The sequence below is a fragment of the Prionailurus viverrinus genome, chromosome D3 (genome assembly GCF_022837055.1).
Source record: "Prionailurus viverrinus isolate Anna chromosome D3, UM_Priviv_1.0, whole genome shotgun sequence".
Taxonomy (NCBI): domain Eukaryota; kingdom Metazoa; phylum Chordata; class Mammalia; order Carnivora; family Felidae; genus Prionailurus; species Prionailurus viverrinus.
Window position 1 is genome coordinate 49,926,956 of NC_062572.1, and position 17,269 is coordinate 49,944,224.

Genomic DNA, 17,269 nt, shown 5'->3' on the forward strand with positions numbered 1-17,269 from the left:
TGGCTCAGGTCCTGATCTCATGCACCTGACAGTGCAGCCTGCTTTGGATTCCCTCCCTCTCTCTCTGCCCCTCCCCTGCTCATATGCATACTCTCAAAATAAATGAAATAAATAATTAAAAGGAAAAAAGGGGTACCTGGGTGGCCCAGTCAGTTAGGCCTCTAACTCTTGGTTTCGGCTCAGGGCATGATCTCACAGTTCTGTGGGGTTGGATTCTCTCTTTCTCCCTCTATCTCTGCCCCTCTCCCACTTGCACTCTCTCAAAATAAATAAATAAACTAAAAAAAAAAAATGAAAATATGATCCAAATGGAGAGTTAAATTGGGCAGTGGATAGCGTAAATTTGAATTACACTCTAAAAATAAAACACAGTAAAACCTTGGATTGCGAGTATCTTGTTCTGCGAGTGTTCTGCAAGACGAGCAAACATTTCTTTTTTTTTTTTTTTAATTTTTTTTTTTTCCAACGTTTATTTATTTTTGGAACAGAGAGAGACAGAGCATGAACGGGGGAGCGGCAGAGAGAGAGGGAGACACAGAATCGGAAACAGGCTCCAGGCTCTGAGCCATCAGCCCAGAGCCCAACGCGGGGCTCGAACTCCTGGACCGCGAGATCGTGACCTGGCTGAAGTCGGACGCTTAACCGACTGCGCCACCCAGGCACCCCGCAAACATTTCTAATAAATTTTAACCTGATCAATGAGTGATGCCTTACAATACAAGTAGTATGTGATGCCAAACATCACATGATCACAGCTGAGCCAGTGGTTCTTCTCTGTCTCTCTTCAATGTGGGATTGTGGGTGATCATGTCCCATACTCAGATACTTGGTCTCAGGCCGCAGCGTTTGGCAGAAATCTGATTTTTCAGAATGTTGGAAGGTGCCCACAACTGGCATCCTACCATTGGATCCAACTGTTGCATTGTGAGCAACAACAAGAGGTTATGGAGGAGATCTCCTATGCAGAGGAGGAGGAAAAAAAGGTGGAGGAATCCCCCACTTCAAATGAGATTAGGGAGATGTGTACAATGTGGGAAACTGCAAAATTTTGTAGAAAAGCACCACCTGAATACGGCTGTAGCAGTGTGAGGGATGAATCTGTTTAATGACAAAGCAACGTCACATTTCCACAAAATCCTCAAAAGGAGGCAAAAGCAAGTGTCATTGGATAGGTTCCTTGTTAAAGTTGCACAAAAAGAAAAAGATTCCATTGAGCCAGTAAATAGCACTGATTCTGTTAGTGATAGTGCAAGTCGTCCTACACAATAACCCTCGTTTCTCTTATCTCCCTCACACCAGCCACAAAGGTTTTCAAAGGTAAGTACAGGTTAATTTGTTTATTTTTCTTTAAAAAAATTTTTTTTAAACATTTATTTATATTTGAGAGACAGAGACAGATTGTGAGTGGGGGAGGGGCAGAGAGAGAGGGAGATACAGAATCCAAAGCAGGCTCCAGGCTCTGAGCTGTCAGCACAGAGCCCCATGTGGGACTTGAACTCACAAACGGTGAGACCAGGACCTGAGCTGAAGTTGGATGCTTAACCTACTGAGCCACTTAGATGCCCCTGTTTATTTTTCTTTATATGCTGTATTTTCTTTATTTTGTATTATAGTATTGTAATCATTTTTATATGAATGTTTTTGGGTTGTGGAACAAATTGAGTCCCCACTATTTCTGATGGGGAAATTCACTTGAATATACACATGCTTTGGATTACAAGCAAAATGTTTCCAGAACGAATTATGCTCACAAACCAAGGTTTTACTGTACGTTGCGTGAGAAAGTCCTATTTTTCACTTTGGAACAAGATAATTTTGCTACATACAGATATAAATTTTAGGTAGACTTTCTTGTTATGCTAACATAAAGGTATATTTACAGTTAGGTGAGCACAATCATTTGTTCTGTTACAACTGAAAGCTTGTTCTTTCCTAAAGCAGGTTTAGTTGAATGAGTGTATTAATAACTCTCATTGTTTCAGGTAGTCCAGCAGCCTTCAGGAGGTGTTGCAAAACAAGTGACCACACTTCCCCATTCCTCAGCATTGACCATTCAGAAATCTGGACAGAAGAAGATGCCAGTGAGCACTGCAATACCTGCCAGTCAGTTTCCTCCAGGTAGACCTCAACCCCCACCCCCACATCCCCGGCCCCATCATGCTGGGTTTGGAACATGATGGGGTTTTGTGTTCTCTTTTTTATTTGTTATATTAAGAAAAGGTACTCTTTTAAAAGTAGGACCTAGGAGAGAGGACTGAAAAATCACTAGTACATTCTTTGTATATACATAGCTACTTTTTGGGGATATATATTTTAGGGTAGAAGAAGCAACTACTCATGGTATTTTGTAATTAGATAAAACAATGTATTAGTGAATAAAGCACTTTTTTTAATTTACAAAAATTGCTATAGCTTTATTTCTTTTTGAAATGTACTTTTTCTACATTTGGAAATCAGTCTTAACACAAAAGAAGTTTCATGTATTTTTAAAATATGCAAATATAAATGATATATTAACATCACTTGTCACTATTTATGCATATTTTCATAATGCTGGTAATCCTATAGGCTGAAGACTGTATGAAAAGAAATTTTGATTTTTCTAAGATGATTTCATGCAGGGAATAAATTTATTGTCATTTTTGAGTTTAAACATAGTTCTAGGACAGCTTGAAATTTCTTTTGGTTATTCTGGGTATATTAAAAGCTGCTGTCCTGCATTTCTCCTAATATGGCATGACTGATTTTTTTTAAATTCTTTTTTCTTCTTTTGTTTTTATAGCTTCCATTTTAAAGCAAATTACCCTACCAGGAAATAAAATTCTGTCACTCCAAGCATCTCCTATTCAGAAAAATAAAGTAAAAGAGAATGGAATAACATCTTTCAGGTAAAGAAAATAGTTAAAATTTGGTCTGGTTTAAGGAAGTAGTATTAACAAAAAAGATGGCAGAATAGTACTTATAAAATAAATATCTTGATGCCTTTTTAAAAAGCCAACAGTACTTTATTGAGTATAACTTATAAACAAGTGTATAAATCTTAAGTGTATAGTTCAATGAATTTTGATAAATATACATTCCTGTATAATCAAGATGCTGAACATATCCTTTACCTTCATGCTATTTCAAATCAATTACCTTCTAACCCTTGCCTCCAGCAACCTCTATTCTTTAATTTGTTTTTTAAAATTTAGAGAGAGAGAGAGAGAGAGTGCACGCACACACATGACCAGGGAAGGGGCAGAGAGAGAGGTAAGGGGCAGAGAGAGAGGGAAAGAGAAGCAGGCTCTGCACTGACAGCGCGGAGCCCAACAAAGGGCTTGAACTCACAAACTGAAACTGCAAGATCACGTACCTGAGCCGAAACCAAGAGTTGGGCACTTAATTGACTGAGCCACCCAGGCGCCCCCAGCAGCTGCTATTCATATGTCCATCCCCACAGATCATTTTTGTTTATTCTTGAACTTTACATAAATGACAAATTGCATTAACCTTTTTGCATCTTTTTCCTCTCGGCATGTTTTTGAGATTCATCCATATCATTTTGAATATTAAAAGATTGTTCTTTTGTATTGGTGAGAAATAACCTTTGTAGTCTCCTGTTGATGGACATTGGGCTGTTTCCAGTTTTTTTACAGTAATATGTAAAGTTGCTATAAACATTTATATACAGGGGCACCTGCATTTAAAAAAAAAATCACATTTATATACAGATTTTTATGTGAACATAGGTCTTCATTTCTTTGTAGTAAATATCTAGGAGTTTGATTGCTGGATCAGTAGGTGAGTGTGTGTTTATTTAAGAAACTACCGGGGCGCCTGGGTGGCTTGGTCGGTTAAGCCTCCGACTTCGGCTCAGGTCATAATCTCCCGGTCCGTGAGTTCGAGCCCTGCGTCGGGCTCTGTGCTGACAGCTCAGAGCCTGGAGCCTGTTTCAGATTCTGTGTCTCCCTCTCTCTCTCTGACCCTCCCCCCATTCATGCTCTGTCTCTCTCTCTCTCAAAAGTAAATAAAACATTAAAAAAAAAAAAAAAAAAAGAAACTACCAAACGGGGGCACCTGGGTGGTTGTTCAGTTGATTAAGCGACTGACTTCAGATCATGATCTTATAGTTCATGAGTTTGAGCCCCATGTCGGGCTCTGTGTTGACAGCTTGGAGCCTGGAGCCAGCTTTAGATTTTGTCTCCCTCTCTCTCTGCCCCTCCCCCTCTTGTGTGCATGCGCACGCACTCTCTCTCCAAAATAAATAAATATTAAAAAAAAAAGAAACTGCCAAACTTTACCAAAGGAACTGTACCATTTTGCATTTCTGCTAGCAATAATAAGAGTTGATTTGCTCTTCTACTTTGTCACCTCTTGGTATCGTCAGTTCTTTTGATTTTTACCATTCTAATAAGTGTATTATGGTTATTATTGTGTAGTTTTAATTTGCATTTCCCTAATGACTAAAGATATTGAACATCTGTTCTTGTATTTATTTGCTATCCACATACATTCTTTTGATGAAGTGTGTGTTCAAATCCTTTGCCCATTTTTTCTTACTGAGTTGATTTCTTATGGTTGATTTTTTTTTTTTTTTTATGGTTCATTTATTTTGAGAGAGAGAGAGAGAGAGAGAGAGAGACAGAGAGCATGAGTGGGGGAGAGGGAGAGAGAATCCCAAACAGGCTCCTCACTGTCAGGGTGGAGCCCAACATGGGGCTCGAACCCATGAACTGTGAGATCATGACCTGAGCTGAAACCAAGAGTCAGACGCTTAACTGAGCCACCCAAGAGCCCCTCTAATGGTTGAGTTTTTAGAGTTCTTTGTGTATTCAAGATCTAAGCTTTTTACCACATAAGTAATTTGGAAATATTTTCTTTATGGTATGTTCTATCATTCGCCAGTGTTTCTCACAGAGCAAACATTTAATTTTGCTGAAGTTCAGTTCATTACATTTTTCCTTGTAAATTATATTTTTCATGTTTTACCTAAGAAGTATTTGTGTAATCCTAACTTACGGAGATTATCTTCTATGCTTTGTTCTAGAAGTATTATAATTTTAGGTTTGTTCTTATATTGATATTCTAAAATTCCTGCCTATTTCCTGTATAAAAATTAGTGTGTGGATATTTTATTTTCTTCTTCCTCAACTTTCTTCCATTTTTAGTTGCATTATTTCTTTGTCATAATTTAAAATAATTTCTGCAGTAGTTTTTCTTCCTTGTCTCCATCTGCATTTTAGTTGTAGGTCTACTTTTATATTAAAATGATCATCATCAGCCCTTTCTCTGACGTTTTCTTAGTTATCTCTTCGTTGGAATGAACCAATTCTGCTTGAGTTCCTCTACTCAAGAAAGGCTGATTAGTGTAGAATTCCCTAAGTTCTTGTGTGTTAAAAAAACCAAAAAACCGCTGCAGTGTCCTTGATACATGAAGGACATCTGGCTGGATATGAAATTAACATTTTTGTAACATTTTTGTATTGCGTTTTAAAAAATGCTTCTCCACTGTTGCTTGATATTTATGTTGTTTTTATGTATTTGATATTCTCATCTGAAGGCCTTGAATTTAGTTCTTCATCTTTGAAATGTAATATTTTTGTATCAGGATATGCTGTGAAACATTGCCCATTCTGACCTTAACTTTCTTAGGTTCCCAATTGGCATTTTAATATGCAGATTCTGCTCTCTTGAGATGCCTATAAAGTTTTCTTGGATTATAATTTGAAATATTAGTTCTAGTCCATTGTTTTATGTTTCACTCTTCAGGGGATACAGTAGTATGGATTTTATTCTGCTTACCTCCCTTAATTTCCACTATTTTGTCTCTGATCTTTTATTTATCTCCTTTTCATTCCTTTGTTTTTTATATCTCTCTTCAATGCTTGTTTTTTTTATTTTTTAATTAAATTTATTTTTTATTTTTTATTTTTTGGAGAGTATGAGTCAGGGAGAGGGCCGAGGGGCAGAGGGAAAGACAGAATCTTAAGCAGACTCCATGCTTACTTAAGATTCTCTTAAGCAGATTCCATGGTCAGCATGGAGCGTGATGTGGGGTTCTGTCCCAGAACCCTAGGATCATAACCTGAGCTGAAATCAAGAGTCATATGCTCAACCAACTGAGTCACCCAGGCACCCCTGAACATCTTTAAAACAGCTGTTTAAAAGTCGCAGTCTAGTACATCTGTCCCTGGGTCTTTTTCAGGGATAGTTTTCTGTGGATTTTATTTTTCTTTTAATTGGTCATACTTTCATGTTTCTTTGTATGTGTCATGATTTTTTTGTTGAAAACTGGACGTTTAAATCTAATAATGTGGCATCTCTGGAAATTAGATTCTTCGCATTCCCCAGGGCTTGCTGTTTTTTTGTTTTGTGTGTGTTTTGTTGTTGAAGGATCAACCTGAGGTATACACTTTAGATCTTAGATCATCTTTAGCCTTTGCTTTTCCCTAGGCATGTTTGATGACATTCTAATTGCCCCCATACATTCTGTTGCCTTTGAATGTCCTAGTCTTTCATGTTGGGCTTCCAAAAGAGGAAAATGAGGGCATGCGGAAAAATGGAGACTGGCCCTTTAAATGCCTTGGCTGTCCCTCTGGCTAGAGGGTGAGGACCTTGCAACAGAGGGAGGAGTTGCAGCAACAATGGGCCACTCACTTCATTGTCTACATCTCTATGATCAGAAGCAACAATCAGTAATCCTAGCATATACTCCTGATATTTGGAGGACAGTTTTTTTCCTCATCCTAGTTGCAACAAGCTTTGTGCAGACTGCTCCAATACATATGCATAGTTGTCTGCTCCAGGGCTGCAGCCTGGGGGATGGGGAGCTTCTGCCAAACTAACAGCTGAAATTGACCCAAATAACCACAGTTTACCTTACCATCCCCTTGGAAGTTGGAAGCCTTCAAAAGATTCAGAAGATCCAAAATAGTTACATTAGACAGATTCCTGATGCTCTTTTGCCATCTCCCAGATTCCTTCTCAGAGTGCTTTTCATAAAGCTTTTCGCCTGGCTTCTTTGACTTTTATTTTGCAGTTTTTTTTTTTTTTAAGTGAATTACATTTAAAAAAAAAAATGTTTATTTATATTTGAGAGGGAGAGAGAGACAGAATGTGAACGGCAAGAGGGTCAGCGAGAGACAGGCAGAATCCAAAGCAGGCTCCAGGCTCTGAACTGTTAGCACAGAGTCCAATGCAGAGCTCAGCTCACGAGCCTTGAGATCATGATCTCAACTGAAGTTGGATGCTTGACCAACTGAGCCGCCCGGGTGCCCCCTTTTACAGAGTTTTAGTGCTCCATTCCTTAAGTGAAAAATCATCACACGATGTCAGGTCTGTTTCTTTGTGCCTCAATTCTTTTATAGGATCATGGCCTATACTCTGAGTCTTGGCAGCCTTGGCAGCCTTGAACTTTTTCCTGTCTCTCTATCCTCATGAGTTTGCCTAATGCTCTTTTGGCTTTTCTACTTAGTAGCTGCCCTCTCCATGGCTCCTTAGTGTCTTATTCCTTATCAAGAATTTGCACATGCCCAAAGGAAAAAACAGCATGGAGAGAATTGTGTTTCCTATCATGAGGAACCTCCTATCATGAAGTTCTCTTCTCTTGGAACTCTGGTTCCTCAAGACCTGGTTTTCCCAGCATTTATCTGCCTTCAAAGAAACTTTAAAAAAAAATGGGCTTTGTTAGTTTTGTTTAATCGGAACAATTTGTCTGTTATAAGTGATAGTCTACAGCAGAAGCAGAAGTCCTAGTGTAATTCTTTACACTTTTGTGTATTGCAAATATCTATTGGAGTTAGTGTTTTCAGTACACTTTATGGTGTATTTTAAAGTAGTTGAATTTAGCAATTTCTTATATATGAATTACTTATTGATGTCTTATCCTCCTTGGTATCATAAAAGATACCTTTATGATATTCTAAAAATTTTAAAGTTTTACTTTTTATATTTAAATCTTGGTCAACAGGGTTTAATTTCAAATTTTTTTAAATGTTTATTTATTTTTGAGAGAGAAGCAGAGAGAGGGAAACAGAGGATCTGAAGCAGGCTCCACGCTGTCAGCACAGAGCCTGATACAGGGCTCAAACTCAAACCATGAGATCATGACCTGAACTGAAGTCAGATGCTTAATCAACCTAGCCACCCAGGCACCCCAAAAGGGTTTAATTTTGGGTTTGTTTGTTTCTATGACGTAGGGTAGGGATCCTACTTCACTCTTTCTCATATGCGTAATCATTTGTTCCAACAACATTAATGAAGACTCAATGATCTGCAATGCCTCCTATGTCATATACACATGGATCTTTTCTAGGCTGTCTATCCATTTTAGTTAATCTTTTCATCTCTGCTTCATCTTTTTGGTTAATTTGTTTATTTCCAGTAGGATGCTTCTCAATTTACCATAACTTCAAAATAAATTTTGAATCTGTTAAGGAACCTCCTCTACCTACCTCTCCTTATTTATTTTCCTTCCTTCACTTTCATATCCCACCTCTCCACTCTTACTGATTTTCATGTCTGTTCTTGGGATTTTGCTGTTCCATATAAATTTAAGTATTTGAATTCCACCAGAAATGTCTGCTGGAATTTTTAATGGCATGGCCTTGAGTCTATTGTCCTTCAGCTGATTTATTTATAATTTTTAGTCTTCTGTCTATAAACATGATTTATATCTTCATTTATGCATGCTTTCTTAAACATCTTTTGATAAAGTGTTACAATTTCATCTATAGGTATACACAGTTTGTTGAATTTATTCCTAGGTGCCTCTTTTTTTATTGCTATTATAAATATATTTTTGGTAATTGCCTTTTCTGTTACTACATAGGAATGCACATTGCTTTTTTTTTTTAATCCTATGCCAACTGCCTTGTTAAGTTCTTATTTCTGATAATTTTTAGTTTATTTTGGGTTATTTATGTAGAAAGTGATGTCAGGAGTGATACTAGAATTATGGGTTGACTTTTTGTTTCCAACACTTTAAAAATGTTGTTCCCATAGTTTTGTGTGTATGTGTATGTATTCACTTTTCAATGGTAAAACAGACAGGGAAAAATCACCTGAGTTAAACTACAGTGAAACAGCAGCACATTTGAAACCCTACTAACATCAAACATTGGACAATCAAATATTCATTGTTAGAAATTATTATAAAATGGCTAAAAACAAAATGTGGAATCATAAACATGAGCAAGTAATAATTTTCTATTAAAAAAATGAATATGGGACACCTGGGTAGCTCAGTCATTTGAGCATCTGACTTCAATTCAGGTCATGATCTCATGGTTCGGGAGTTCGAGACCCACATCCAGCTTCTGCTGTCAGTGCAGAGCCTGCTTTGGATCTTCTGTCCCCCTCTCTACCCCTCCCCTGCTTGCACCTTCAAAAATAAATAAATATTAAAAAATAAATACAGTGATGAAAAAGGACATTTAGAAGTGAAAAATATAATTGCTGAATTTAAAACCTTGTTGGATGTGTAAATCAGATTAAACCTGAGGACCTAAAATGAATTTGCTTTACTCCAGAGAGGATTTGTGACTTTCTTGTAGGAACCAGGGTGACTGTTGACTTGGGACCACTTTAGCACCTGTTCTAGGGAACCTGACTGAATCCAGCAGTCTCAGATACAATTTCTCCACTTTATAAGGGGTCTGAGAACTAGTGCCAGCCACAGGCATTTGTCCCTGAGGTAGTTTTACCTTTAGAGTGTGGTTATTGCTTATTTTTACTGACAACTTTTTTGACAACTTCTGTGCACCCAACATTAGAATGAAAATGTCTTATGCTGGTCTAGTTAGAATGCAGTGTAATTTCTCCTCAGTAAATCTAGTCCACTTACTGCCTGAAGCAAAAATGTCACCATTAGTATTTTCTCTGGGAAATTTCTAGCTTATTACTTTTGCTCATTTATCTGTTGAGTGCTTATTGCTTTCTAGACTTATATATATATATATATATTGGAGAGTAATTCTTTGTTATATATGTTGTAAATATTTTTCTCCCAGTCTTTTGTTTAACTGGCAACTTTGTTTTTAGTGTCTTTTGTTTTAGAAGATTTTAAATCACAATATTCGATTTATCACTCATGCTTTATGGCTTTTGAATGTTACCATTTTCTAAGAAATCCTTCTTCATCCCAAGCTCATAATGATGTGCTTCCATATTTTCTTCCAAGATATGTATACACATCTTGTATATGTACATATACCTTTACCTTTTCAATAATTCTTGATTTTATCTTTGTAAATGTCTGCAGCAGAAATTACCTTTTTCCCAGTTGGAATGCCTGTCTCAACAGTAGTTACTAAAGAATTCATTATCCTTACCTTTCTGATTTGAGATGTCACCTTTACCTGATAATAAATTATCACTTATATAAGGGCACATTTCTAGAATTTCATCTTAGTGCAGTGTTTTTATTTTATTTCTGTGTTAACATTTTTGCATTTTCTATTATGATTCTTTCATTATTTGTTTTTATATCTGATCTGACAAGGTAAATCCTCTGTTTATTCCTTTTTTTTATCAAAGGTATCTTCACTTTATTTTTCTACTGCATGTGAATTTTAGAAATTTAGAATCTATGAACCATTTTTTATTGAGGTCATGTGATTAGATTAGTTTAAGGAGAATTGACCTTTTTTTTTTTTTTTAATTTTTTTTTAAACGTTTATTTATTTTTGAGACAGAGAGAGACAGAGCATGAACGGGGGAGGGTCAGAGAGAGGGAGACACAGAATCTGAAACAGGCTCCAGGCTCTGAGTTGTCAGCACAGAGCCCAACACGGGGCTCGAACTCATGGACCGCGAGATCATGACCTGAGCTGAAGTCGGCAGCTTAAACGACTGAGCCACCCAGGCGCCCCAGAATTGACTTTTTTAAAAATGTTTTTTAATTCATTTTTAAGAGAGAGCAAACGGGAACAGGGGAGGGGTAGAGAGAGAAGGGGACAGAGGTTCTGAAGCAGGCCCGTGCTGACAGCAGAGATCCTGATGCTAGGCTCAAAGTCAAAAACTGTGAGATTGTGACCTGAGCCAAAGTTGGACGCTTAACAGACTGAGCCACACAGATGCCCCAACAATTGATATTTTTTTATGATGTCAGCTATCTTGAACTGTAGTTCTGTTTGTTGGAATTCAGTAAGGCTGTAGATAACAGGCATACTAAAAAACAGTGGCATGAGTCAGACAGAAGATTGTCTTACATTTGGGAAAACTGAAAGTAAGCAGATCATTGCAGATATAATGTTGCATGGTGTAAGGGACCCGGGTTTTTTGTTCACTTCCTTTTTGTTCTTCAGACACACTACTCATGTTCCCACTGTACGTAGGCATATTGTAGATGTGATATTCCCTGGACTCTCTTTCCTCCAGTCTTCATTTGGCTTGGTCCTCATTTTAGTTTAGAAGTTAACTCTTTAGAGAGTCTTTGCTTAGCCAGCCAACGGAAAGTAGTTTCTTCATTCACACTTGCTGTCTTGTGAAGGACTCATCAGAAAATATCCTGTTTGTTTGTTTACCATTCCTTGTGTTTCCCACTCCTTTTAGACTCTCTGGGTGTTTATAGTCACTTTTATTTACCATTGTATACCTAATGTTTAGAACAAGGCCTGGTCCATAATAAACATTCAAATAGTTGCTCAAGTAATGAATTTTGAAAAGAGAGTAGAAGTTTCTATAACCATAGCTATTTTTAAAGATATCTTTTATTTTTGCAGTAAGATACATTTTTTGTTTTGTGTAATGCTTTATAAGTAATTTGGGTTATTCATGGTTTATGCATATCTTTTTAAAGTTACATTTTTTTAAACTTATGTTTGGTTTATTTCGGGTACTTAATGTCACTTCAGTTGTTAAAATGAAGCTGAAAAAAGACCTTGATGTTGACTCTTTTGTAAAATAAGAGGAGATAATAGTGTATGCCATTAGATCTTGTCTTGACTTTAACTGGATGAGGTTTAATAACATAGGATGATATCTGCCTATTTTTTCAAAACTACTTGTTTAACTGAATAAAAAATTTTTTTTGTTCATGACTTTTTCCACTAAGAGAATTATATTTTCTATTCTGCTTGTCATTGTACCTGGGATGAATAAGGGAACTTATTCACCAGGCACTTAACACCAGTACTTAAACACCAGAGGGAGCCAGAGATTCATGTTTTATTCTTATTTCAGCATTAGAAGTGACAAATATGACTGTACCTTTGCATGTTTGTTTAGTTAACCCTACTTAAACTGAGTGGCTATTTAATGATAATAAGGAATTATTATTGATTTTTTTGAAGATATGGTAATGCTTTAAGGTTAAGGTTTTTTTTAAGAGTTCTTATAGGAAAAAATAGTAAAATATTCACGGATGGATAATGCATATACATATTACCTCTGTTAGTAGGGGTTTAATGTGTTATTTTTAAACTTTTGCTTTAAAAGACACTTTTAGGAAAATAACATAGGACACATTACATGCTATTTGCATAGACAGTATTACTTCATTAAATTGGATATCCTTTCTTTTCTTATATTGTAAGAATCAGATTCTCTAATATAGATTAAACATATGTTCACCTTGCTCTATATGTGGTTTTTTCATCATGTATTTATTATTATTATTATTATTTTTAAATGTTTACTTATTTTTTCAACGTTTTTTTTTATTTTTATTTTTGGGACAGAGAGAGACAGAGCATGAACGGGGGAGGGGCAGAGAGAGAGGGAGACACAGAATTGGAAACAGGCTCCAGGCTCTGAGCCTTCAGCCCAGAGCCCGACGTGGGCTCGAACTCACGGACTGCGAGATCGTGACCTGGCTGAAGTCGGACGCTTAACCGACTGCGCCACCCAGGCGCCCCCATCATGTATTTATTAAAGAGTCTGCTTTTCCTTATAGGTACAGGTATAGCCATAATACATATTGTTATATAACCTATGAAATAATACATATAGTTAATCTTTCCAAAGCAGGACCTTGGAGAGCCTCTAGTGACAAAAGAAACCTCTTATCTTGGAAAGATAAAGCATCAATGTGAGCTATGCCCAGATTAGCTCTAAATCTAGAGTTAAAATTCAACAAAATGGTCTTCTTGGAGGAGTTGCCTTATACTAGATCTCAATAGAAATTAAGCTCTTAAACATTCTTCGCAGGAAAATTATATGAATAAAGACTTGGGAGAAAAGATATGAAGTCTTTCAAAGTTTTTGGCCAGATTTTGTCATAGTAAAATGCTGTTTAGGAAAAATGTTTGTACTTAGGTGCAGAATGAACTGGAAGAAAAGGTATTAGAGGTAGATGAAGCAAAGGTCGAAGTTACATGGGCAGGAAATAGGACATGTCTCTTATATGTCATGGGCATCCTTAAGAAGGATCAAAGCCAAGAGATAGTGACAATTGTATGGTGTTATTTATAATAAAAATTTCTTAACAGTATTAATAATGGAAAATATATTAAATATAGGAAGTGGGTGGTAGATACTTTCAGAACAATTTATAAATAAACAATTGCTAGTATAGCATAGGTCAACAATTTTTTTCAACGTTTATTTATTTTTGGGACAGAGAGAGACAGAGCATGAACGGGGGAGGGGCAGAGAGAGAGGGAAACACAGAATCAGAAACAGGCTCCAGGCTCTGAGCCATCGGCCCAGAGCCCGACGCGGGGCTCGAACTCACGGACCGCGAGATCGTGACCTGGCTGAAGTCGGACGCTTAACCGACTGTGCCACCCAGGCGCCCCATCAATTTCAAAACTACCCATGAACTTACTGAGATTATTGATTTGTGGGCTTACCCAGAATAAAATCTCTGGAGGCTGAACCTTGGCAAATCCTCATAGTATTTCTGCTGCTCATTATAAGTTTGGGACTGTAAGTATAACCATCAGGTTTCCAAATGTGATCTATAGAAAATAGTTTTGAAAATGAGGACTTTTTCAGGGAATTTGTGAAGTTAAAACAATTTTAATTTTAATACTACTACTAATAATAATAATGTTATTTGCCCTTTTCAGTATATTATTTGATTAGTGGTTCAAAAACTACAGTGGCAAAACCTCTGGCACCTTAGTATTACTCGAGGCAGGGACACAAAACTATGCTGGTAGCCATTCATTCTTTACCCTCACACACTCACAGAAAATGAAAAGAACCTAGGTGTTTTGTTTGTTTGTTTGTTTGTAATGAGATGTCATGCATTATTATTTTTATTAGGTCTCAACCCTTGAGTACACACCTTTTTAGTATTCTGTGTGACAAAATAGGAGGTTTGCATAAAGCTCTTCTGCATGTTGGGGGTCTCACGTTTGTCTCAAGGACAAGTGCTTGCGCTTGTGTTTCAATTGTGAGCTAAACTAACCACTTTCCATGGAGCACCACTTTTACTTGAAAGAACAAAGAGCAACTGAAAAACAAACGGTGGTTATTTAGACTTGGGAATTTGTCAGATATTTTTGTGAAAATGAAAAAACAGAGCCTGTCACTTCAGGGAAAACAACTGACAGCATTTATTTGCCAGTGATAAAGTTTGAGCTTTTTAAGCAAATATTAAAAATTTGCAAACCTTGTATCCACTACCATGAGCTTAACATCTTCTCAATACTTAGATTTTTTGATAAGATTATTGCAGATATTAACATGTGATTTTTGGATTGCATATTGTGAATCTAAATTTGGAAGATCTGTATAAACTCAGTGACACAATATTTTTCAGATTACCAACACATGTTACAAAACCATGCATTAGTTAAAGGTTCATCCAAAGTGAAGAGGGTCAATGGATTTTTAAAGAGATTGGAAAAATAGAGCACAATGCTATCCTTCTGAGTGATTAGTTTTTAATTTTGGCATTGTTAGCATTAAAATGGTACTTATGTTAATATGTGATGGTTTCATTACTTTTCAATGAATAAATACTCATTTAAAAAAAAAGATTTTATTTATTTTGAGAGAGAGAGAGAGAGAGAGAGAGAGAGAGAGAGAGAGAGATAGAGCAGGGGAGGGGCAGAGAGAGGGGGAGAAAGGGAATTCCAAGAAAGCTCCACGCTGTCAGCACAGATCCTGACGTGGGGCTTGAACCCACAAATTATGAGATCATGACCTGAGCCAAAATCAAGAGTTGGATGCTTAACCAACTGAGCCACCCAGGTGCCCCCCAAAATATTTTATTTTTAACTAATCTCTGCACCTGACGTGGGGCTCAAACTTACAACCCTGGGATCAAGAGTCATATGTTCCACCAGCTGAGCCAACCAGGTGCTTCTACATACTCATTTTTGATTTCTAATATGGTTCTAGTTTCTAATACAGTTTTCATTCAAAATCTTATAATAGCTACAGTTTTCACCCAAGCTAGATAAGGGAATTGATGAATAGAGATGTGAACAAATTTGTTTAAGGTCATCCTTTTAATAACTGTCAGAACAGGGACTGAAACCTTGGTCTCTAACTCTAGAATTGGTACAGTTAGTTAATTAATTATCTTGAGAAAGAGCACAAGAGCCAGCAAGAGCAGGGGAGAGATGGGTGGGGGAGGGGGGTAGAGAATCTCAGACCAGGCTCCATGGAGCCTGGAGGCTGACACTGGGCTCAGTCTCTGAATCTGACTGTCAGATCATGACCTTAACCAAAATCAAGAGTTGGACGCTTTACTGACTGAGCCACCCAGGTGCCCCAGTGCTCTTAATTTGATAACTCCGTAGTTTTCCAAGTGTGGTCCACAGAGTGTGTACCTCACAGACACCTAAGTATGTTTGTTTAAAAACAAACAAACAAACAAAAAAAACCCCTCTATAATAGACCCACTGAACATGAATTGTGGGTGCTGAATGGGTGTGTATTTGATTGTGAGACCTGCATTTTGAACATACTCCTGGGTGGTTCTTAAAATCACTAAGGTTTGGGAAATCCTTCAGTATGTTACACTACATTTGAGTCAAAAGAGGAAAGACAAAAGGGATTTCCTATGAGAAAAATAAGTTCACAGAGGCATGAAAGAGGAATAAATAGGGTGTTGTGTGAGTTTATGTGCTGGCTATGGTATAGAGGTTATGCTTGAGGGTGGTTAAAAAAAAAAAAAAGGAAGGCAAAATTATTTTACCAGAGATTAGTAATCTAAGGGAAAAATTTGATCTTAAAGTAAATTTTTTCTTTATACTTTCTAAACAAATTTATTCTACTAAGTAATATATATATTTTGTACAATATTCAAAAGGAAAAAAGGATACACAATGGAAAAATATGGTTCTCCCTTGCTTCTTTTTCACTCTGCTACCCAGGTTCCCATTCTAGAGCCAACCACTGTTAGCAAATTCTTGTGTATTTTTCTGGATGTAATTGTCTCAAAATAGATGGTAGTATACAATACATCATGTTTTACATTTTGTTTTTTACAACTTAGTAGTAATAAATCTTGGAGATTGTGCTATCCCAGTGTATATTCATTGTGATTTGAGATTTTTATCAGTTACATAATGATGGTTACATAATAATGATAGTTAAGCTATTTCCAGTGTTTTGTACTAGGAAAACAAAGCTGCAGTGGTTATTATTTCACATAATTTCTAGAAATAAGTGCTTATTCATTTTAAATTGTCAGATAATATCAAGTAAATCTCCACAGAGGTTAGATTTACAAATTACGCTGAGCAACAGAGCTTACAATAGCATATTTTCACATGTTCTGATGAACTTTATTAACAAGTTTTTGCCAGTCTAACAGGTGAAAGGTTATATCTTATATTTCTCTTATGAGTCGAACATCTTATTTTTGAGTCATTTTAAACTTTCTGTTAACTGAAAATTCTTGTGCTTTGTCCATTTTTCCATTGGATCATAGGTTCTTTCCTTAGTTATTTGTAGGAGCTCTTTGTATATTAAACCAATTCCTTTTCCCATGATATGAATTACTTCCTTCAATCTTCAGTCTAATATGTAGGGATTGTTATTGTCTCCATTTTACTGACAGTGCAGGTCTAGAAAGATTGATTTGCTTTATTTCATACAGATAATAACTGGCAGTCAGGATTACACTATGGGCAGTTCGACTCCTCATTTTTACCCACTGTTCTTCTCAGTATATTGTAATAGATAAATAGCACACTGTTCTGAATGCATGGAAGTTTCCTCAACTATTTACCATTTACATACTACTCTGCTAAGAATGAGAGAGGTGATAAAAATAATATATTTATTATACTTAATATATTTGTTGAATATAATCAATACAGTTAGTCTAGTAGGAGTTTAAGAGAAATAGGCTGATTTTTTTTTGTATTTACAAAATAACCGT

General features: G+C 36.5%; 1 protein-coding gene across 8 annotated transcripts in view; it reads left to right on the plus strand.

The window, feature by feature from the left end:
• TAF4B (TATA-box binding protein associated factor 4b) overlaps positions 1–17,269 on the plus strand; it is a 179,162-nt gene that overhangs the window by 37,611 nt on the left and 124,282 nt on the right. For all 8 annotated transcript variants that reach the window (XR_007145943.1, XM_047828512.1, XM_047828514.1 and 5 more), the window contains 2 exons: positions 1,983–2,118; positions 2,783–2,888. Coding sequence is in view for 7 of the 8 variants with exons in the window: in XM_047828512.1 (XP_047684468.1) it covers positions 1,983–2,118; positions 2,783–2,888 (242 nt within the window). In the remaining variant the exon portion in view is untranslated. The remainder of the gene's footprint in view (positions 1–1,982; positions 2,119–2,782; positions 2,889–17,269) is intronic.